Source organism: Lithobates pipiens, unplaced genomic scaffold (genome assembly GCF_037356315.1).
Source record: "Lithobates pipiens isolate NorthernLeopardFrog02 unplaced genomic scaffold, aLitPip1_a1.2 Scaffold_25, whole genome shotgun sequence".
In the NCBI taxonomy this organism is placed as follows: domain Eukaryota; kingdom Metazoa; phylum Chordata; class Amphibia; order Anura; family Ranidae; genus Lithobates; species Lithobates pipiens.
Window position 1 is genome coordinate 92,607,833 of NW_027507787.1, and position 23,517 is coordinate 92,631,349.

General features: G+C 44.3%; 1 protein-coding gene across 2 annotated transcripts in view; it reads left to right on the forward strand.

Annotated features, from left to right (window-relative positions):
* The window catches only part of UNC93B1 (unc-93B1 regulator of TLR signaling), an 86,379-nt gene that overhangs the window by 52,179 nt on the left and 10,683 nt on the right, over positions 1-23,517 (forward strand). For both annotated transcript variants that reach the window (XM_077454685.1, XM_077454687.1), the window contains exons 6-7: positions 5,397-5,526; positions 12,449-12,542. In XM_077454685.1, coding sequence (XP_077310811.1) covers positions 5,397-5,526; positions 12,449-12,542 — 224 coding nt within the window. The remainder of the gene's footprint in view (positions 1-5,396; positions 5,527-12,448; positions 12,543-23,517) is intronic.

Here is a 23,517-nt window from a genome sequence, read left to right on the forward strand (position 1 = left end):
AAAGCGGGTTCCAATAAGCTAGAATATACACAATGAAAAGGGCGCCTCTGAGTATGTATCACAAAATAATTTATTAAAACAGCAATATCCACTCACATGAAAGAAAGAGGAGTAGCATTCAATTCCATCATCTGGGCTGAGGAGATGGTGTGGGACTGCAGGTCACAGCAGTTCCTGTGTAGCTGGCATAACATCAGATCCAGGCAGGAAAGGGTGGAGGTGGCAGGACACAGTGCAGTATAGTGTCCTTATATTTTCCCAGCTAAACGTACCTATCACAGTCTGATGGAGTATTAAAGTCAATCTGATGAGGATAGTAATTCAGAGAGGGGAGGGTGGAGGTCAGAGCGGGTGGCTGTGCCACACTGTGTCTCCACAGCGTTCGCTCTGCCTGTATGGTATGGAGAGGGACACACAGCCATGTATCCAGGACGAAAATGTGGCTTGGGGAGCAAAACAGGATGGCGCCCAGTCGTGACATCATAAGCATGCAATGCGTTTCAGAACAAGCTGGCTATAGGTGGAACAAATAGCCACATTCCTTTCTCAAGCATAAAGTGTACACTTTGGTCTCGCCCCCTTGCCTGCCTATAAAAGTTCTTCCCTATGCTTTTATACTTTATGCTTGAGAAAGGAATGCGGCTATTCGTTCCACCTATAGCCAGCTTGTTCTGAAATGCGTTGCATGCTTATGACGTCATGGCTGGGCGCCATCCTGTTTTGCTCTCCAAGCCTCGTTTTGGTCCCGGATACACGGCTGTGTGTCCCTCTCCATACCATACAGGCAGAACGAATGCTGTGGAGACACCACGCGGTACAGCCATCCGCTCTGATGTCCACTCTCCCCTCACTGAATTACTATCCTCATCAGATGGACTTTAATACTCCACCGGACTGTGGTAGGCATGTTTAGCCGGGAAAAGCTAAGGAGACTATACTGTGCTTTGTCCAGCTACCTCCACCCTTTCCTGCCTGGATCTGATGTTATGCCAGCTACACAGGATCTGCTGTGAGCTGCATTCCCACACCATCTCCTCAGCCCAGATGATGGAATTAAATGCTACTCCTCTTTCATGTGAGTGGATATTGCTGTTTTAATAAATTATTTTGTGATACATACTCAGAGGCGTCCTTTTCCTTGTTTACAGACTGTCACACTCACCAGCCACCCAGCTGTCTTCTCCTGGAAAAATCCTGGATGTCCTAGCTGGCTCCTGCTGTTCCCACTCTTGCTCCTGTGCCTCCTGAACAGGACTCCTTCATGTGTTGTAAGAGGATCCCTCCAGCACCCGAGTCAGAGGCCTGAGGTCAACCCCCCCCCCCAGACTAGGGGGTTACCTTCAAGGGCCACCGACAGCCTCCTCAGCACTCCATCTTCCACCTGACTTCCCACTGTTGGCATGACTCTGAGTATTTAAGAGGTGCCCTCCCCCATTTGGCCAGGGGTTGGCTGGGGCCCTCATCAATACTCCAGGCAGCTCCTTCTATCTTCCCTTCTGCAAGCTTCTCCAAGGTTCCAGCAAGTGGGGGGGGGGGGGGGAGGTACCAGAGGTGCTGCCTGATGAGTCATCCAGTCTCCCTGAGTCACTCACCCTGACCCAGAATCAACCCAATCTGGCTCTCAGCCAGGCTAAATTTTCCTATACTACAGCTACAACTACGGTATGTACAATTCCATTCTAGCACACTAGAGGTTGCTACATTTGAAAAAGTAGATATGTATAAATGAGTTGTAAATGTAAATATAGATGTCCCATAAAGGCACTTCAAAGAAATACAGTATATTTAAAGATTGAATAATTATTTAAAATGAATTTCTTCTAATTAGTCAGGCAAGTAAAACTCATTTGAACCCTCTTAATCTGTTACTGTAATGTAGCCAGGCTGCATATTTTATGTATTTATTACGTGTATTTTTAAAGCTGGAAATGTATGCAGAACTTTACATATAGTACATTCACATTTGTCCCTGTCCCCAGGGAGCTTACAATCTAAGGTCCCTACCACACATTCATGCATACACATACTAGGGCTAATATACTGTATATAGAGTAGGAGCCAGTTAACACATCAGCATGTCTTTGGAGTGTGGGAAGAAACCAGAGTACACAAAGAAAAGCAAGCAAGCACATATAAATTAATGCTATCTTTAAAAGCAATAAATAAGGAGGACAGCTTTTTCAGGTAATTGAAAACCTGAATGTGCAGAATGGCAGGGTTTACCAATACAGGGTAGGACAGCGGGGGCAAGGATAAAGAAGCAATTGTAGAGTGGTGGCTAGTGCTCCAAATTTTTGTTTTTGGGGAGGGGGGGCGCATACAAACTGAAAAAAAAAAACATCAATTGCAGCCTCACTGTGCCCATCAAACACAGCCACTGTGCCACTCCCCCCCCAGCCCGCTGTCTACCCAGCACTTACCCTGTCCTCAGTGGGACAGCGGGCGACGGCGGCAAGCGGTTTTCTCCATGTCCTCGATGTCTTCTCCCATCCTCTCCTATGATTGGATGCCTGATAGGCGTCCAATCACAGTGCCTGTCTTTTCAGCCCATCAGGTGACAGGTACCAGACCTGATTGCGGGAGAGGCAGTTCAGTATTAGGAAAGCAAATATTAATTTGCTTTCCTAACACAGCTGAGTGAACTGTGAGTGCCAAGCATGGTGCTTGCTGTTTACCTTTTTTGATGCCTATTAGAGCACATGGCTCTAATCAGGTGCTTCAAAAAAAAAAAAGAAAAATACCCTGCCACTGTAATTCAGGCACCTGGCACCCGAAAAGGGGCCAGGCACCTGAATAGGGGGTGATAGATAGCAGCCATGTATAGATTCATGCAATCCATGAATCCATCTATTGGTGATAGAAGGGTGGCTGGAGAGAGGGGCGGCGCCCGTGCGACCCTATGGACGCACCGCCACTGCAAATGTATGATGCATGATTTGCATGGGTACATTAAAGAAATGTGGGGCTGTCAAAAAGATTCTTTGGGAAGAGGAAACAGATCCTGCATATGTAATTAGCTAAAATGACTGTCCACTTGTACATGTAAAATGACAAAATAGACATATAAGTTTTTTATTAAGACGTTTTTTATTTTTATATTAAAGCCTTAAGCCTTGTACACACGATCAGATTGTTGGCCAACAAAGTGTCAGACTTTTGTCTGAAGGACGTGTCCCATGGATACAAATGGCACACAATTGTCAGCCAACAAACACGAACATAGTGATGTACTACAAGGAATTTCAGCTCTTGAGCACCACCATTTGAGCACCTTCTGCTAATGTGATGTTTGGTGAGAATTGATTCTGAGCATGTGTGTTTGTACTTTCAACTTTTGTGTGATGGACTTGTGTACACATGATAATAAAATCTGACAACAGACCGTTGTCCGCTGAAAATGTACTAGCCTGCCATCCAACATTTGTTGGCAGAAAGTTGGACAACTGTCTGTTGGAGTGTACTAACGGTCGGATTTTAGGCCAACAGTCTGTCACCACACAATTCCCTGCCGAAAATCCGATCGTGTGTATGAGGCTTTAATTTAGTCAAAGCTTATAAAAAAAATTATCAGCACAAGGGACAGTACTTATAGTCAATGTGACTGTGCAGCTGCTTTGTTGTCCTACTTGAAATTCAAAATCCTCTACCTCCCCACATCAGTAACCTGCCAGTGCTGGGCGCGGTTTTATACAAGCACAGGACCTATCATGGGTATTAATCAAAAGTGCAGCCTATGAACTATGTACTTCTATGAATGCAGAATGAGGGGATCGGTGAAATTTCTACTTCCTCCGCTCATTGATCTCTTTTCATTCATGATAGCTAAAGTACAGCCTCTGTGAATGGAAGAGGGTGGCCAAAATGGCAGGTATAGTCGGCACTCGACAAGTGCCTGTGATCAGTCCTTTAACTCCTATTAACCCCCACAGCCAGAATATTCCGGTGCTGCAGGGGTTAATATGAGCTGAAGAAACTGTCACATGCACTTATCAATGAGTGCTGACTATATCTGCCATTTGGCCCCCCACTTCCATTCACATTGGCTAGGTAGGGGGGATAAATGGTCTTCAGATTTTAACTACAACTGCAGCCATCAGCACAGGGGACATGACTAGTGTAGTCCCCGTGTTCCCATCTTCATTTCTGTTAACCATTTATACTCCAAACCACTCTACCCACCTCCAAATAATGAGACCACACCTTTTCTGAGTAAAATGGACATAACAGCCCTTTATTACACAAACCAAATAAATATATATATATAACATTGTAACACATTTTAACCCCAGTCTGGTGGTCTCTGACGGCGACCCACATTCCACTACAAATACCACCAATGCACTGCGGGGCCATTCAACCTGATAGGCCTCCAGCTGTAGCCGCTCGGAGACGACCCCCTTCCCGCATTGCAACCATTACCGTCTTCCAGCAACCTTTGCTGGAATACACCAGAGGGGCACATACTACCGATGAGCCCCCCACCCCTTTTTATCACCTCCGTTTACTGCCACCATCAAAGACCACCAGCAAAACACAGCCACAACCCGAAATTTCCCAGCTCCGCTGTTATGATGACATTTTTTGCTTCCTGAAAAAGAAGAACACAAACACACAACAAGTACACAACATATAGGGAGGGAGGGTGGGAAAACTGCCTCCTCCTTCGTCTTCCTTCTCACACTGACCCCGCTTTTGCTACTACACCTCTTAAATATGGCCACCCCCCCCCCCCCCCCTGAACTGGCTTGCTCACTTCCTCCCCCTCTCTCCACTTCCTTTCACCATCCAAAAATTAACCTCTTAATTTGTCTCAAAAGACACACCGTCATGCCCGGCCCTATGCTACACTTCCTTGCAGTCTCTTTTCGCTCTGGGCCTCATTCTATGCATTGACTGTAAGTGCTGTCCCTTGTGCTGATTTTTTTAATAAACCTAGGCAGATAAAAAAAACTAAAATTAATGCAGTTATATTTTCATTAAAAAACATTTAATGTACTTTTACATGCGTGTAACAGAAGCACCTGACTTTATCTTGAAATCTGCTGCCTGTGATCCCCTGTACAGCAGAAATTAGACTGGGAAAGGTAGGGGAAACACTAGGAGCCAATCAAGCTTTTCTGCAGTGCACATGTGCTGGCAGTGAGCCCACTGGCAGTGGGAAAGTGCAGCGTGAGCCAAGGGATGACTTTATTCATTCACTGTTCCCTCATTGTCCGGTCATCAGGCTGAGGATCCATTTTATCCTGTTTTGGACCAAGTCTGCATTAAACATCAACTGTGTTCTCAGGAGGGTGCCTAGATATAATTTTTTTTTTAACTAAAAATATTGTAGACCATCTTTTAAATTTTTCCCTATAAACTTTTTTTTCTTTTTACTTGAATATATTTCACTATAGGATGGCTCAGAAGTATTATGAGTATGTGAACTACAAAGAAGAACACGTCAGGGAGCAGCGCCGTGCACCCCAAGGAGCCAGCCATAAATACATCATCATTTTTCAGAGCATCTTCTATTCCATCTTCCATGTGAGTTCACACTTAGAACATTCCTTTTGCAGGTTCTCTGTCATAAAAAGGGCCACTGTCCACAAAATTGTCCCTGATTGCATAGCTCCCAACTGTTCCTGATGTCGAGGGACTGTCCCTGATTTGGAGCAATGTCCCTCTGTCCTTCTTTCCCCCTCATTTTGGTCTGATCCATATAGTTGTATATAAAATGCACTTTTTATCTTTCAAAAAGTGTTTCCCAGTGCTAAACCTTTCATTCAATTTCTAAATCGCTGCAATTGTACATTTTAAAAGCCAATATAAAGGAATAGTAGTGGTAAAAAAAAGTCCTTGTGGATTTAATTAAACTTTTTTGGGTTAAATCTCCTTTAAGGGGGTGTGGCAGGGGGCATGTTCTATGCCTACATACGTTTGTTAGTAGGTGTCCCTCATTCCCATCTCAAAATGATGGGAGGTATGTGATTGTCAGTTTAGTGCAAGGAAGATTTAAGTAGGAGTTTTCAGAATTGTAATGTCTTCCCCTACTCCAAATTCCTTCATGATACCACATGATCAGGTCTGGCTGTGCCCTTGGTCATACCCCATCCTTGATTATGTCAGAAATGTAATTTGCTACAAGCCACAAGCCATGCCAATACAGGATTATCAGCCCCTAAATTTAAAGTGGTTGTAAACCCTTACTTAATCTAGGCTTACCTGTAGGTCCAAGATATATCTCCTAAACCTATACGGTTTAGGAGATATTTACCCGAAGACAGTCACCGATATCTACGGCGCATGCTCCGTAGACAGCGGCGCGCAGGCACACTGGGCAACCCGCAGAGTGTCAGCTCCCGTGCGTATGTGCGGGAGTGACGTCATTGCGGCTCCCGCGAATCACAGCGCTGGAGCAGCGAGACCCACCAAGAAGATGGACGCTCAGAACTACAGGGGACAGCGGTGACATCGCTGGCTCCTGTGTCAGGTAAGTGACACCTAATGGACTACTATGCGATGCATAGTAGTCCATTATGCTTTACCTTTGCAGGGAATCAAAGAGGAAGTAAACCCATCAGGGTTAACTTCCTCTTTAACTCTGAAATAAAAACAATTATAGGAAGAATATGAAGAATCACTGGTCTAACATGCAAAGATCGTCCTAAAAACCAGTGATCTAATACTGACTATATATCAACTGATACTTGTTATTTATGTGGCCAATCCTACAGTATGACAATCTAAAGCAAATGGCACACTGCTCCAAAGAATGAGCCTCTCATCCACCATGATATGTTGTGCCGTCAAAGGAGCCCATTCTTGCTCATGGTCCCGAGTACTAAACGGAAAGCAGGCTGCACAGCGATGACAATGAGGCTTCCCAAAAGCTTTATTTTACCATATACAGCATGCAGTATGCCTCCACCATGAAAATTTCCCTTAATGGCGAGGACACCATGCATGTTGTATACTGTTTGTGGTACAATAAAGCTTTTATGAAATGGTGATGTCATCAGTATACGGCCTGCTTTCTATTACAATCCTAAAGTTAGCCACTAGTGAGAATAACCAGATGGGGAACATTAAAGTGATTGTAAACCCTTACATACAGTGCCTTGAAAAACTATTCATACCCCTTGAAATTTTCCACATTTTGTCATGTTACAACCCAAAACGTACATGTATTTTATTGGGATTTTATGTGAAAAGCCCCATACACACTATCAGATTTTCTGCTTATTTTTTCCTTCCGATTTACCAAAACCATGTAGTGCAAGGGCCTGCCTGATTGCATACAAATTGAAACTCCTAAGGTTTGACCTCATATTATATGGTTTTGGTAAATGTGAGGGAAAAAAATAGCATAAAATCTGATAGTCTGTATAGGGCTATAGACCAACACAAAGTAGCACATAAAATATGAAGTGAAGGAAAATGATAAATGGTTTTCATCATTTTTTACAAATATGTGAAAAGTGTGGGGTGCATTTGTATTCAGTCCCTCTGTGTCAATACTTTGTAGAACCGTAACCATTCCATTGTAGATTTGGCTGTATGTTTAGGGTCGTTGTCCTGCTGTAAGGTGAACCTCTGCCCCAGTCTTAAGTCTTTTTCAGACTCTAACAAGGTTTCTTCTAAGATTGCCCTGTATTTGGCTCCATTCATCTTACCATCAACTCTGACCAGCTTGCCTGTACCTGCTGAAGAAAAGCATCATCACAACATGATGCTGCCACCACCATGTTTCGCGGTGGGGATTGTGTGTTCAGGGTGATGTGCAGTGTTGGTTTTCTGTCACACATAGCATTTTGCTTTTAGGCCAAAAAGTTAAATTTTGGTCTCATCTGACCAGAGCACCTTCTTCCACATGTTTGCTCTGTCCCCCACATGGCTTCTTGCAAATTGCAAACGGGGCTTCTTATGGCTTTCTTTTAACAATGGCTTTCTTCTTGCCACTCTTCCATAAAGGCCCAATTTGTGGCTTGCACGAGTAATAGTTGTCCTGTGGACAGATGCTCCCCCCTGAGCTGGGGATCTCTGCAATTCCTCCAGAGTTACCATGGACCTCTTAGCTATTTCTTTGATTAATGCTCTCCTTGTCTGGCCTGTCAGTTTCGGTGGACAGCCATGTCTTGGCAGGTTTGCAGTTGTGCCATACTCTTTTCATTTTCGAATGATGGATTGAACAGTACTCTGTGAGATAATCAACGCTTAGGATATTTTTTTACAACCTAACTCCCGATTTAAACTTCTCCACAACTTTAGCCCTGACTGGTCTGGTGTGTTCCTTGGCCTTCATGATGCTGTTTGTTCACTAAGGTTCTCTAAAAAGCCTTTGAAGGCTTCACAGAATAGCTGTATTTATACTCAGATTCAATTACACACAGGTAGACTCTATTTACTAATTAGGTGACTTCTGAAGGCAATTGGTTCCACTAGATTTTCCTTAGGGATATCAAAGTAAAGGGGGCTGAATACAAATGCACGCCACACTTTTCACTCATTTATTTGTGAAGATTTTTTAAAAATCATTTCTCTTACGTTCACAGACTGACACAGCTCCTTTCTTAGACCATTGGGTTGTTACGCTACCTTCAGGAGAGGACTAGGCAGAACATGTTAACATGTACAGCAAAACCAGAACTTTCTAGTACCGCCCAAGGGGCGATCCCTTGGGTAACAACCCCCCAGCCTGCCTCCTGCAGCCTCAGTTTTTTTCTGCCTAGTGAAGGAGAAGGACCTAGGAACCCTACAGGCCCATCGGTCCGTGGATTTTTTCTGCAGAAGTTTGCCTTTTGCGCAAGATTAAGATCTTGTGATCTGCTATCAACAGCCAGCTGGGTGACAGGCTGGATACCCTTATCCTTGTAGTCTCCCCAGCTTGGCCAGCAAGCATGTGCAGACCAGAGCTCCACGCTGGGTCGGCCACGACATGCCCCCCAGCTCCAGGGTCAGCTGGTGAGCGTAATGCTCTGGGGCACACATATGACCGGGCTACTTATGTCTGCATCACAGTGTGCTGGGCCAGCAGCCACCCTGTAATGATCGGAGAGTGAGTCTGTGATGGAATGTTCCCCAGCTCGTCAGGACTGGTAACACAGCTCTCCCTGTGTCGGTGGGGCTGAGCAGCTGGGCATTCCCTGGGGGGTCAATTCGGGGTTCCCTAACCTCTCTCTCTTCTCTCCCTGTCCCTATATACCCCACCTGTGGGGGATGCTAAATGGGCTGCTGAGCGGTGTGTGTGCCATAGACAGGGGCTCCCTGGGGGGGCTCTCACCTAGGGTGGGGGCTGCACTGGGTAGCTGTGCCCTGGATGTCTGTAGGTCTCCCCTGGGTATCTGGAGGCTGTGTCTGCTGATCACTGTAGCGCTGTTTGGTGCCATTTCCTCTGCCTGTTTTCACTGTCCCTCATTGCATACAGTGCACGGCGGCCATTTTGGTGTGACCAGGGAGAAGCATGGTCTGACTCCATGTTACTGTAGTCCAGTGGCCATTTTCCCTGTGATTATGTCCTTTATACTGGAAGCTCGGTGGCCATTTTGTTGAAGCCTTGACACATTTTTCCATGCTCAGCAATGTACCCTGAGGCTCATCACAGTGCGGTTTTCTTTCACAGGCATCAGGGAGCTGACACAGGACACAGGCACACCTAGCCGGACAGCGCAGAACTTGGTCAGGGTGGTGAGTCGTGTAGTGGGGCCCCTCAGACTGCAGCAGTTTGGAGGGTGGGACCATCACTGTCCTAAGTCCCCAACAGATGGCAGACAGGGTAGGGTCAGCATGGCTTCAGAAACTGGTGTTTCTTCCCCCGAAATCCAGGCAATTGCAACCGTTTCGCCTGCAGACAGTGCAGTGCCTCTGGACGCTTTGTCGGTGGTCCTTCACATGTTCGTTGTCAAGATGGAGGCGGAGCATGGGTGCAGAGGTGGTAAAAAGCGGCCCCTGCCCCCCCCCCCCCCCCCGTCCTCCAGGAAGAGATCTGATGCAAACTTGGGCCCCGCTGAGGCTGGTGACCCCTGCTCTGTCAGGGTGTGTATCTTCTTTTCCTATTTTTTTTTCCTTCTGTCAGGGATTGCCTCCCCAGAAATATGGCAGTATAAACCTCACAGAGGTTTTTGCATTTTCCAATTCTAGCTAAAACTAGAAAGGTAACATACTGTAGAGCTTTATGAATGAAGGCCTCTGGGCTCCAGGACCCAGAACAGAACTTTATAGCAAAACTAAACCCTCCTATCCTTTACAGCCTAGGAAGCTTCAATCTTGGCCTATGTTTGATCTGCAGTTGCCATGGTGCTTCACATGTAATCAATTTTGACACCAGCCACTTGATGGCTTGACAGTTCAGTTAAGAACATAAGGGATAGTTCTCATTCATGGCATGCCTTGAATGCAGTGGCGTACTAACTAGGGGGCGGGGGGTGCGGACCGCCCCAGGTGCCACACATTAGGGGGGTGTCAGGCAGCTCCCCTGTATGAAACAGTGAGCGTGGGACAGGCTTGATAGTGCAGCCGATGTGACATGCTGAGCAGGGAGACCTCAGGCAGACTGACCCATTGTCACAATGCTCTCACTCTCTGTTTAATTATAATAGCCCAGTGAGTGAGTACAATTCCCCCCCTCCCCTCCACAGAGATGGAAGAGTCTGCCTTAGCTCTGCCCCCTCTCTCCCCTGCGTGTCCCATCCATGCTCTGTGCAGCCTGTGTGCTGAGCTGCTCTGAAAGGAATGTGGGGGCGGGAACATTTAAACAGTGTGAGGAAGAACATCCAAGTAAGTTATCAGCACTGTCCCTGTGCCCAGACTCTGCCCTCTCTCTCCCAAATCTCATTCACTCCCCCTCTTTCCTCTGTTGTCCTCCAGTATCTTTCCATCATGTCCCCATCATATTCCCATCATGCTCCCCATCATGTTCCTTTACCAGGGTTTACACTACTGTGTTCATAGACATTGCATGTGATTCACACTGAATTGCTGTGCAAATCACATGTGCAATGTAAATTCAGCCATACAAACTGTATGGCTGAAATCACATTTGCACCAAAATGGTGAGGGACCCTTTTTTTTGGTTGCACTGGAATTGGATTGGATGGGTGTTCACACCTATGCAATCCGATTCTTGCACCATTTCACAGCTCTCACTGCGATTTGCACACGGATCTGGGGATGTCATTAATTTTACATTGACACCCGTAGAAGCTTGCAAAGGGCAGCATGAACAGCCAAAAAGCAACATGCAATGCAGGAATCTGCACTGGAATCTCACCGATTCCTGCATTGCATCGCATATAGGTGAACCAGGACTCAGGTGGGTTCACACTGATGCGCTGTGGTTCAGTTGCCGCAATTTTCACTACAGTCCCACAGACTTCTATTAGGTTACACATTTTTGCACCATTTTCTGAAAGCGCGCCAAATGTCCTCTATACTGAATCTTTCCGAAAACACAGTAAAATTACACAAGCTAATAGACGTCTGTGGGACTGCAGCTAAAAATGAGGATTATATGCAGAAAAACTGCATATACCCCAACACTGCGACAAACTCCAAGACACCAGTGTGAACCCAAAGTCTTCAGGGGGTTGTGTAATGTAAAGGGGTCCTGAAGTGCAGGGGTTTGTGTAATGTAAAGGGGTCCTGAAGTGCAGGGGGTTGTGTAATGTAAAGGGGTCCTGAAGTGCAGGGGGTTGTGTAATGTAAAGGGGTCCAGAGGTGTAGGGGGTTGTGTAATGTAGAGGGGTCCTAAGGTGCAGGGTGCTGCGTAATGTAAAGGGGTCCAGGAGGTGCAGAGGGTTTTGTAATGTAAAGGTGTCCTGAGGTGCAGGGTGCTATGTAATGTAAAGGGGTCTAGAGGTGCAGGATGCTGTGTAAAGTAAAGGGGCCCTGAGGTTCAGGGGGTTATGCAATGTAAAGAGGTCTAGAGGTACAGGGGGTTGTGTAATATAAAAGGGTCTAGAGGTTCACCAGTTTTGTAATGTAAAGGGGTCCAGAGCTGCGGGGGGGTTGTGCAATGTAAAGGAGTCCAGTTGTGGAGAGGGGGTACAAAGTAGTGACAAAGATATATTGGGGGATGTAGAGGTATGCAGGGGACACAGTGCAGTGTTTTTACATTTTAAAGTGAGGGGGGGTGCCAGATATAGGTGCCGAATGCTCTAGGTACGCCCCTGCTTAAATGTAACTGTTTTAAGAAACTGTTAATTCTTTTGATTTAGTTCAGATTTAGGATTGTTTATTTTCTGCATATCAGCTATAGATCTTGGGGCCCCTTTAGGTGACACATACACACCATGCACAATCCAGGCCAGGTACTGCCATGTTCCACCTGAAGTATTGGTGGTACACCTCAAGCACATTGAGAAACATTATTGTAAAATTGATTTTATAATGATATACTATAAATCGCATATATATAAGTATAGGGTTATGTCATTTTAATCTGATGTTATCTGCTGTTTTCTTTCTACAGTTGAGTTTTGTCCTGTCCCAGTTTCCTGTGTACTTCTTCCTCAACAAGTTCCTGAATTCATATAACCACACACTCTTCAACGTGCATGAATGTGGTAGGTGTGCAGGCTCTTACTAATATCATATAGCAGGTTTGTGCACAAGCTAAAAATGGAAAAAAAAATCATAAAATGTATTTTCATTTCTTTACCTGCTCTAGAAAACAGCAGCTGAAATAAGATTGGCTGCAAGGTGCAAACCTTTCATTTTGCATAAATGCAGGCTTAAGCCTAGGTTTCACAGGGGATGCGATTTGACATGTCAAATCGGCGGCTACTGCTGGCAATGGCACCAGCCGAATTGGTACGGCGCCGACTTTGCAATGCCGCTCTGATTTCCAAAAGTAGTTCCTGTACTACTTTTGGCGACTTTGGGTGCGATTTGTATAGACGTCTGTGCAGGTTCAGCTGTACTCACATAATTTATAACTCACTGTCAGACCCCTTTCACACTGAAGGTGTTTTTCAGGCTCTACAGCGCTAAAAAAGCGCCAGCTGCAAACCCAGTGTGAAAGCCCGAGTGCTTTCACACTGGGGTGCCACGCTGGCAGGACATCACAAAAAGTCCTACCAGCAGCTTCTTTGCAGCAGTGTAGGAGCAGTGAATACACCACTCCTACACCATTCCTGCCCATTGAAAACAATGGGGCAGCACCGTGATACCAATGGCAAAATCCTGCTGCAGCAGTGTTTTGCGGGTGGATTTATCCCCTTTTCGTCCGCTAGCAGGGGGTTAAAACCACCCCCCGCTAGTGGCCAAATAGAGCAGCAAAAACGCAGATAAAGCGACGCTAAAAATAACGTCGCTTTACCGCTGACTGGGGCAGCTCAGTGTGAAAGGGGTCTCAGTTTGACCCTAGGGTGAAACTTGTTTTGTTCTGAAGTACTATTATAAATGTGAGTAATGCGCTTACACACGACTGGACTTTCCGTCAGACTAGCTCCGACGTTTCCCCAATGGACTTTCGGCGGAGTTCCGACGGACTTTCCAAACAAACGGACTTGGCCACACACAATCACACCAAAGTCCGACGGATTGGAACGTGATGACGTATGACCGGACTAGAATAAGGAAGTTCATAGCCAGTAGCCAAAAGCTGCCCTAGCGTTGGTTTTTGTCCATCGGACTAACATACAGACAAACGGATTTTCCGTCTGAAAAGTTTGAAATATGTTTTAAATCTAAAGTCCTACTGATTTTTTTGACAGCAAAGGTCCGATGAAGCCCACACATGATCGAATTGTTCGGCAGATTCGTTCCGTCGGACCTTTGCTGTCAAAAAGTCCGGTTGTGTGTACACAGCATAAGGCCACGTACACACGGGCGGATTGTCTGCCCAACTAAGTTCGTCAGACAATCCGACAGACAGTCCGTTCAACTTTTGAATGAACGGACTTGACCACACACGATGAACAGACAGTCCGCTGAAAACTTGCGCGATGACGTGTACAGCATGTACGACGGGACTAGAAAAACGACGTCCAATACACTGCAATGCAACCTTCGGCCGTGTAAATCCTTTCTGAGCATGCGCCATACTTAGTCCGTCCAACTTGCCTACACGCGAGCAGACTGTCCGCTGAAACCAAGTTTGGACGGACAAAACCAAGTTTGGACGGACAAAATTACGGAAATTCCGAAAGACTAAGTCCGTCAGACTGTCCGCTGAAAAAGTCCGCTGAAGCCCACACACGAGCAGACTGTCCGCTGAAACACGGTTCAGCGGACTAAGTTGGGCAGACAATCCGCCTGTGTGTACGCGGCCTAAGGCCCTTTTCACACTGAGGCGCTTGTAAACTGCCAGTAAAACACTGAGCACTTTTGAAGAGCTTTTCAGGCGCTTTTGAAGAGCTTTTCAAGCGATTTTGAAGCGCTTTCCATTCATTTCAATGGAGAGGGTCGTTTTTTGGAAAGCTCTTCAAACGCGCCTGAAAAACGCTTCAAAAGCACCTGAAAAGCTCTTCAAAAGCGCACATTGTTTTACTGGCAGTGCCTCAGTGTGAAAAGGGCCTTAAGCAGCCCATAGATGAAGTGAAGGAAAGAAAATTGCTTTATTCTCCCATCAGCACAGTCAATGTTGATGGGGGAATGCAATGTATTCTGCGGGGGGGGGGGCGTCATGGGGAGCATTCCTGGCCAGTGGAACACAATGATTTCTGCTAGTGGCTGTAGCCTCTGGCAGTAATCGCATGTAGAAAAATCCAACAGGCTGGTTGTCTCCAAGTCGATCAATGTACAATCAGCCTGCCCATACCTGGATCAAATCTTGACCGCTCCCTGCTGTACTAGATGAATTTCAATCCATGTACATGATGTACAGTATGGCCAGCTTTACACTTATAGCAAATCTTGTGATATATCATCAGCTGCCACATAAGCTAGCCATGCACTGATCACATTTCATCCGGTTCAGCAGGGACTAGCTGAATTTCGATCAGTGTGTAGCAGTTGCCTCTCGAACAAAGTCAATTGTTTTATCAACTTCTGCTGAAGAGACAAGTTGGAAAACATCGTCAGAAGCCACTGTCAGAATACAATATCCTGGCACGGGGTGATCCTCCATCCACATTGTTTGTGGAGAAAAAACAAAACAAAAAAACTGTATGGGCAGCTTTAGTTTTAATTTGACTGTCACTAAGAACAAATACAGAAAAAAAAGCTGTCATTGCAAAAAAGAAAGAATCCAATTTTCAGGCAGAGAAAACACAACCAAAAGTCTCTCCAGAAACGGATGTTCGGCATATGACAGTTTATCCATGCAATGCACTACTTTACGCAGCATTTTTTACTGCCAAAACATGGAAAATTTACTGGCAAAGCACATTTTTTACTGGCAACCTGAGAAATTACAGAACTCCTATTGAAAACTAACACAGTGAATATTTTAACAGTATAAACATCTCATGGAAACATTGACAATACCTATAACAAAGTCATTTGCTTGCTTTACACTTAAAAAGTCAACACCGCATGAAATTATCAGCCCCTGATATTTACTGGCAGTTGTAAAAAATCACAGATTTTTACAAACTGTCAGTAAATATACTGGCGGTTGGCAACCCTGTCACCCATTCATGTCTATAGATGACTGTATGCAGCTCTAACACATCTGGCACACCAGAAATATAAAGTGTCCTTACGCTGTAGGGGAAAATGCATTCATTTGCATGTAACTTTAGTTAAAGTGGAGTTCCAGGCTAAAATGAATCTAGGTATTGAACCATATAGCACCCCACCCCACCTCATTTTTGAATATCGTGTATTTTGTTGTCATTTTCTACCTTCTTTTGTTCTCTCCTAGTGAACTTCCATTCTACCTTGCCGCGGCGAGGTACATCATTTCAGCCCCTCCCCTTCCTCCCCCCTGCTGCCTTCTTGGACCTGTGTGTGTCCCAGACGGACCATTAGGGAAAGAGCAGCACAACTCATGCATTCGTAGTACATACCTCCCAACCTTTTGAGATGGAAATGAGGGGCACCTATCTGCAAAGGTATGCAGGCATAGGACACACCCCTGTCACGTCCCCTTAAGGCCGGGTTCACACTGCTGCGGGGGGAGATCCGGATGTGATTCGCACCCGCACTGCAGTGCAAATCACATCCGATCTCCGTAGCGATGCGAGTTCAGCCATACAGATAGTATGGCTGAATTCGCATCGCTCCCGCAGCAAACTCGCACAGGACCCTTTTTTTGGTCCGCAACAGAATCGGATCGCATGGGGGTTCACACCATGCGATCCAAATCCTGTGCGAGTCTGCAGATCGCACTGCGATATGCGGACGGATCTGGGGGTGTCATTAACATATCATTGACACTCCCAGCCGTCCGCATAGGGCAGTGTGAACTGCCGGCGGGAGGTGTGCGATGCGGGAAAACGCCGCGGATTTGCGGCGTTCCCGCATCGCTGTGGTGTGAACCCAGCCTAAAGGAGAATTGTAAAAAAACAAAACAAGATTGATTAAACCCACAAGTGCTTTTTTACCACTACTATTCCTTTATACTAGCTTTTGTAATTTACAAATGCAACAATTTAGAATTCAGATGAAAGGTTTAGCACTGGGAAACCTTTTTTGATAGCTAAAAAGTGCATTTTATATACATCTATATAGATCAAACCAAAATGAGGGACACATAGGGAGGAAAGAGGGACATTGCTCCAAATCAGGGACATTTCCCCGAAATCAGGGACAGTTGGGAGCTATGCGTAATAGGAAACCGGCTGTGAAGTCTAAAGGCTTCACTGCCGGTTTCCCTCAGTTGCAATGCAGACGCCTGCACCCGAGCCTATGGACGAATCAGCTTCTGGGGCCAACATCAGGGGATCCCTGGACAAGTAAGTGTCCTTATATTAAAAGTCAGCAGCTACAATCAGAGAATACTTTAGCCTTAATGAATCCCAGACACTTCCATTTCAACACTCTGGCTTGCTCATAAGGCGGTCCATCAGGGCCACCTTATTAACTTAGCAGCAGGTTGCAATAAAAAAAATGGAAAAAAATCATAGCTTACAAAGGGCCTCCAGAGATATACAAAACACATATGAATACACATGACCCTTTGATAGCGGAAGACATCTCTTGAAAACGACTAGAACTTGCTGTCAGAAACCATGAAAACAGACCAAGACAGAAGTACAGTTAAATCACACTTGTTTAATAATAAAAGTAAAAGAACAAACTTAGTCAAAACATAGCCAAAGTTCAGTAACCGGAATGGATAGTCAGCCAAGCCAGAAGTCAGGGATCAATGTAGTGGAACAGCAAGCAGGATCTGGAGCCAGAAGGGATGTCAGCAAAGCCAGCCTTAAAACAGGAACGCAGGAGATGTTTCTTGTGATGTTGACCAAGACGAAGGCAGAGCTCCTCTAGACTGGATGGGTTAAGTAGGCAGGACTGATGAGCAGGATATCATCAACAGCTGAGTAATTGTGGAAAGAGATAGAAGCTGCCAATTAGCCAACAGCTGAGCGGCCAGCTCAGAGAAGGAAGGGCTGAGCCCAGCCCTGGCACTTGCTTCTCTTTTATCCCACAAAACAGAAAAGCACTTAGATGATCTAAAGCAAAGTTCTTCCTATCAAGTAATTCTTATTCCACAATGTTCACGCAAAAACTCAACCAATCAATTAAACCCCCTCATATTTACAAACTAAAGTATGCCTCTAATCAAAAAGTCAACAAACCCAAAAGACATACTGTATTATCCATTTTCCAGAAATTTTAATCGGATCTCCTTTCGTGCCCCACATCTTCTATTCCACCCTCGGCTCTCTTATGGCTAGATAATATACCAATCCTATCATTAACCCAAGAACAAATTGGAAAGTTAAACATCTCATGTACAGAAGAAGAAATTCAACAAATTATGAAATCCCTTAAAAAATGCTCTTCACCAGGCCCAGACGGTTTCACCTCTTTTTTATTATAATTAATTTTCTCCTTTTTTGATTCCAAAATGAACTTCCCTGTTTAACAACATTTTCGGGGATATTCACACAAGACATGTTACTTGCCAACAGGGCCAAAGCTAGACTATTTTGTGCCCTTGGCAAGACCAGCTACTTGCGCCCCCCCCCCCCCAAAAACAAAACAAAAAAATACAACACTGAATGGCTATGTGCAGTGTCATTAAATAAGATCCCAGATCCCAGAGTGTATTGTGTATAAATCTGTCAGTGTTTTAATTTTATGTAGCACTTACCCCCGAAGGAGCGGCTGAATTTCATTTGGGCCTGCACTCTGCTAATGAACCCCCCCCGAAATGACTCAGTCCCCTTGACACAGCTGTGGTGCAACACAATACAGTACAATATAATGTAATGCAATATACCTGTACTGTAACCTCAGGATTCACTGGCTCCACCTGCTGGGAGAAAGCAACACTCCACACAACTGGATACTTAACCAAAAGTATTTTACTGTAAATATGTTTCAAAGGGTGATTACGTGATTACAGTAGTTGTGCTGTCATCCTAACATAGGACAACAGTACCATGAATTTTAACACAAACAATATATATATATATATATATATATATATATATATATAGCTGGGAGCTACCCCTACTTTTAAAGCCATGCGTGAGATCTCACCCCAAAGCCCTCCGTTTTTGATCTTCTTGTCTTCGCTAGCTAAAGTAACTCTTTGTAATCCACAAGTTAAAGTAAGTTAAGTTGAGTTAACTTAGCAACTAGGTTACAAAACTTGGAAACGTCAGAGTGGATAGGCCTCAGACCTGCTTGGTGTCAGTTACTCGCGCTCTCCTCCGTGGAACTATAGATCCCAGTGAGGCTTGTGTATGAGTCTATCTGTGTGTGAAAGTTAACAAACTGTGGGTTTTGACCCGCTCACCAACTGGATCGGAACTCCGTGTAGTAGCTCTGGTCCAGTGACTGCAGCTTGCTTCTCCGTCAGCTGGCTCCATCACTCCATTACGCTATGCTGGGTGAACCCGATCCTCCGATGCTCAAATGAGTGTCTCTGGATGTCTCCAATCTGGTCACTGTATCTCCTTCACCGTTAAGTCACTCACACAAGCTGTAGAAGTTGCGATCTGTGATGGCTGTGGGCCTCTTGTAACAGGAAGCCTCAGCACAGATCCTCACAGGCTGGCCACGCTATCCCAAGAGACCTAAAATGGCCGCTCGGGTTGCTTTTATGTCCTACCCAGCATGCACTGCTAGAGAAAGTGTTCATGGGTAGGTCACCTCCTGGGTAAAAGGGGTCAACCTTCTAAACAAAACAACAGTTACTTCCTCTATTGTGTTCAATGGTTGAAAACAAAAGTTATCCCAGTGCACTTTCTGTATTTGACCGCTACATGGCGCCAAATACTAAGCTATAGAATTGTCCATAGGCTTGCATTGTAAAACATTTACATCACATTAATAGGCGAAAATGTGTCAGTGCTACATTTATAATGGCACTTTTTAATAATTTCACTGTGTGCCATTATAAAAAATATATATAATAGTGGTGGAACACCAGGGCCCAATTGCAAGTGTAACCGTTGTGACCCTGACTGTTCGACCTGGATTTAGAGCATCATGGGCCTGGTGCTGAGGATTTTGGTGGGACCTGGATTATGAAGCCCCTAAGCCTGTATGCTACATTAAACATTTCTCTACATCCCCACCTTAACCACCACTTGTGCCTAGGCACTCCTTCCAGCACCACCCACTGCACCTGGGACCCCTTTCATCATTATCTACTGTGCTTGCAGCCTCCCTTGCCTTACCACCCACTGCACCATCAGCCCTTTTCCCTCTCCACCTACCATGCCTGTAGCCCCCTTTTATTGCAGAAATACTACAGGATCGGGTCAGAGACTGCAAAATGTACTACGGGAGAGGGTCAGAGATTGCAAAACATATCACAGGAGAGGGTCAGAGACTGCAAAATGTACCACAAGAGAGGTACAGAGACTGCAAAATGTACCACAGGAGAGGGTCAGAGACTGCAGACATGATACAAGAAAGGGTCTGATACTGCAGACATGATATAGGAAATGATCAGAGACTGCAGACATAGTACAGGAGATGGTTAGAGACTGCAGGCATAGTACAGGAGATGGTCAGAGACTGCAGACATAGTACAGGAGATGGTCAGAAACTGCAGACATAGTACAGGAGAAGGTCAGAGACTGCAGACCTACTGCAATAGATGGTCAGAGCCTGCAGACATCATACAGGAGAGAGTGAGAGACTGCAGACATAGTACAGGAGATGGTCAGAGATTGCAGACATCATACAGGAGAGAGTGAGAGACTGCAGACATAGTACAGGAGATGGTCAGAGATTGCAGACATAGTACAGAGTACAGGAAATGGTCAGAGATTGCAGACATAGTACAGGAAATGGTCAGAGACTGTAGACATGCAGGAGATGGTCAGAGACTGCAGACATAGTACAGGAGATGGTCAGATACTGCAGACATAGTACAAGTGTGTCCTAGCAGTGACCACTGTTGAAAAACATTGATCACTACACTATGTGTAAACAGGAGTTTAAGTGCCAAAAAAACAAAGAACTTTACTAACAGCCATTTCTCAAGCAAGACAATAAATGGTTAACAGGTCTGTAAAGCTCCCTGGCTGACCAGCTAATACCTTCAAAGAAAACAAAGAAAATGTTAAAGAAATCAGGGATGGCTGGCACAAGACTCTGGCACAAATAGCTCTATAGAAACAGCTGAAGTTGCAGTGTCTTGCAGAAGTCTAGTCAGCATTCACCTGTCCTGTGTGCAATGTAAATAAAAAAACAGATAAGAAGCAGTGTGAGAAGGCAGGGAAATCATCCATCCATCAGTGTGATCATTGCATATTCTACACAGAGAGAGAACACAAGGAAAACACACTGATAGATTTCTGCAGCCAGCATTGTAACATGTTTGATCTCATAACTTCTTCGTGTTCAGGTATGTTGGATCCTCTCCATCCCGCCCTGCTCTGGCCACAATCCTCTTCTGGTCAAATGTGGCAGGCTGGACAATCTGATTGGCTAAGGAGTCATGCCCTCCCACTCAGAAGAGCAGCACTATTGGCTACCTACCCTGTTACACAAACGTCAAGCATGTGAAAGCCGATGGGAGGGAGGAAGCTGCACACTCCGCAAGGCTACCACCCGCCCACCACACTGAACTTCTTGCTCTCCGGGTCCCCTATCAGCGGCTTGGGGGGGCAAAAAGGAAGAAGTAAGACAAGGGTCAGCTGCGCCCCTAGGCGGATGCCTAGTTCGCCTAGTGGGAGTTCCAGCCCTGGTTGCCAATATGTCACAGATACCTAAATCAGACAAAGATCATACACTTCCCCAATTACAGGCCAATATCTGTATTTAACAATGATCTAAAAAATGTTAGCGCGTTGCGTCCAGGATTCATTCCAGAACGTCAGATGAACATAAAATCTCAGGAGCTGCTACTTCCAACCCTTGATATTAATAAGGCATTTGATAGTGTCTCTTGGAAATACCTAGATATTATCTTACCAAAATACGGAATACAAGGTGAATTGTATTGTATAATGCATTTAGGACATTATACAATAATCCCTTAACAAGAATTTGTTTACCGGGTTGTAATTCTGAATTTTTTAATATAGGCAGAGGGACAAGGCAAACAAGTCCTCTTTCTCCACTCCAGTTTGCTTTAGCTATAGAGCCTTTATCATTTTATCCCATCCAAACATTAAAGGATACACATCATTTAATGGCTTATATAAACTTAGCATGTATGCCAATGACATGCTTCTATTCATCATACAACCTATCACCTCATTACCAAACTTACTTAGTACACTACAACAATTCGCATCCCTCTCAGGACTATCAGTCAATATTTCAAAATCCATAGATATGCCCATTAATATACCCAATACACAATTCAGTGCCCTAAGGGACTATTTCTCTTTTATATGGTCTACGTATTCTCTCCCCTACTCAGGCATGCGTCTCACCCCAGATATACAACACCTATTCTCTAAGAATTACATCCCATTACTACTTAAATTAAGAAGAACTATATTTATGGAAATCCAATCATATCTCATTCTTAGGTAGGATTACTGCAGTAAAAATGACTATACTTCCAAAAATATAATATTTATTTAGCGAAATTCCGATTCGAATACATAAAATCTATGTAACTAACTTCCAAAAAGAAATTAACAGCACATTACTAATTCAAAGTCCCCCTGGGTCCAATTTGAAAATAATTCTATATACCCTTACTCTCTATCAGGGATACTTTGGTCTACAACTATCCCACAGAAAAGGTTTGTAGATTTAAATCAATTAGTTCTTCGTTCTTTATATCTATGGAGACGATATAAGAAAAACAAAATACAATCTGACCTCAAAATCCACCCTCAAGCTATGTTTTTAGGAGATTAAAAATTCCCTCCAGGTCTATATGGACTGGATAATTACTCCTGGTGGATCCATAATAATTTACCATGCTTACATATATTCATTGAAAACTCAAATTTCACCTCATTTCAGTCCCTAAGAACAAAATATCATATATCAAATAGTTAAAATCATAGGTTTTTACGAATTAGACAATTTTATAATACTTACTATAATACGACAGACACAGACCCCTCCACAGTTTATGAAAAGATTTGCCTAAAAAACCCAAGAGGAAAAAGCCTAATTGCAGAAATATACCAAAATCGATTGCATTTTGACTCGCAAGAGAAACTCTCCTACATGCAAAAATGTTTTGAATGGAGCAATAGCATTATAAACCTCCGCAGATGCATGAGATCACTCACAGTAAGAGAAACAGCCATTAAACTATTTACAAGATGGTACTATACCCCATTAACTCCACCAGCTTGTTTTAGAGGATGTCCATCTTCAGGCTTCTTTTCCCACATTTTCTGGGATTGCAATAAAATTTCACATATCTGGCGCCAACTAGAAAACTTTGTTTCAGTTATTTCTGACACACGTATTAATATTTCCCTATCTCACTGCTTATTATTTACAGCTATCCCTGGCATCTCCATACCACACATGAGACTTATCCATATGATAAGCATAGCTATTCACTGGTTAATTGCTTTTCATTGGAAGTCCTCTTTATATCCTATCACTCAATTGAAAGTAAGATTGAATTTAATCTGTCTCATGGAAAGAATTTTTCATACATTATATAACACTACACATTTTTAAAACAAAAAATGGGATCCATGGTTCAAACACACTGAAATTCTCTTTCAACCCCTAAATGACTAAACTTACAGTATATTTTGGTAATGGAAGAGGTTGTAGCTGCTGACTTTTAATTTTTTATTTTTTTTTATGCTGGAACTCTGCTTTAAGATCATGATTTACATATTACCAGAACTTGGAAAAATATAGGAGATTAAAATAAGTCCTTCAATTTTGAATAGATGCTAGGTAGATGTTATATCAGATACAATACAGGTTGACCCAAAGTTAAGTGAGTCTTAGGTAAGTCTTAGATCCAGCGGTGTTAGAAATTGGATTTTCCAGCTTAGTTTTTACAAATGATTAAAAGCAGCCGTGTAC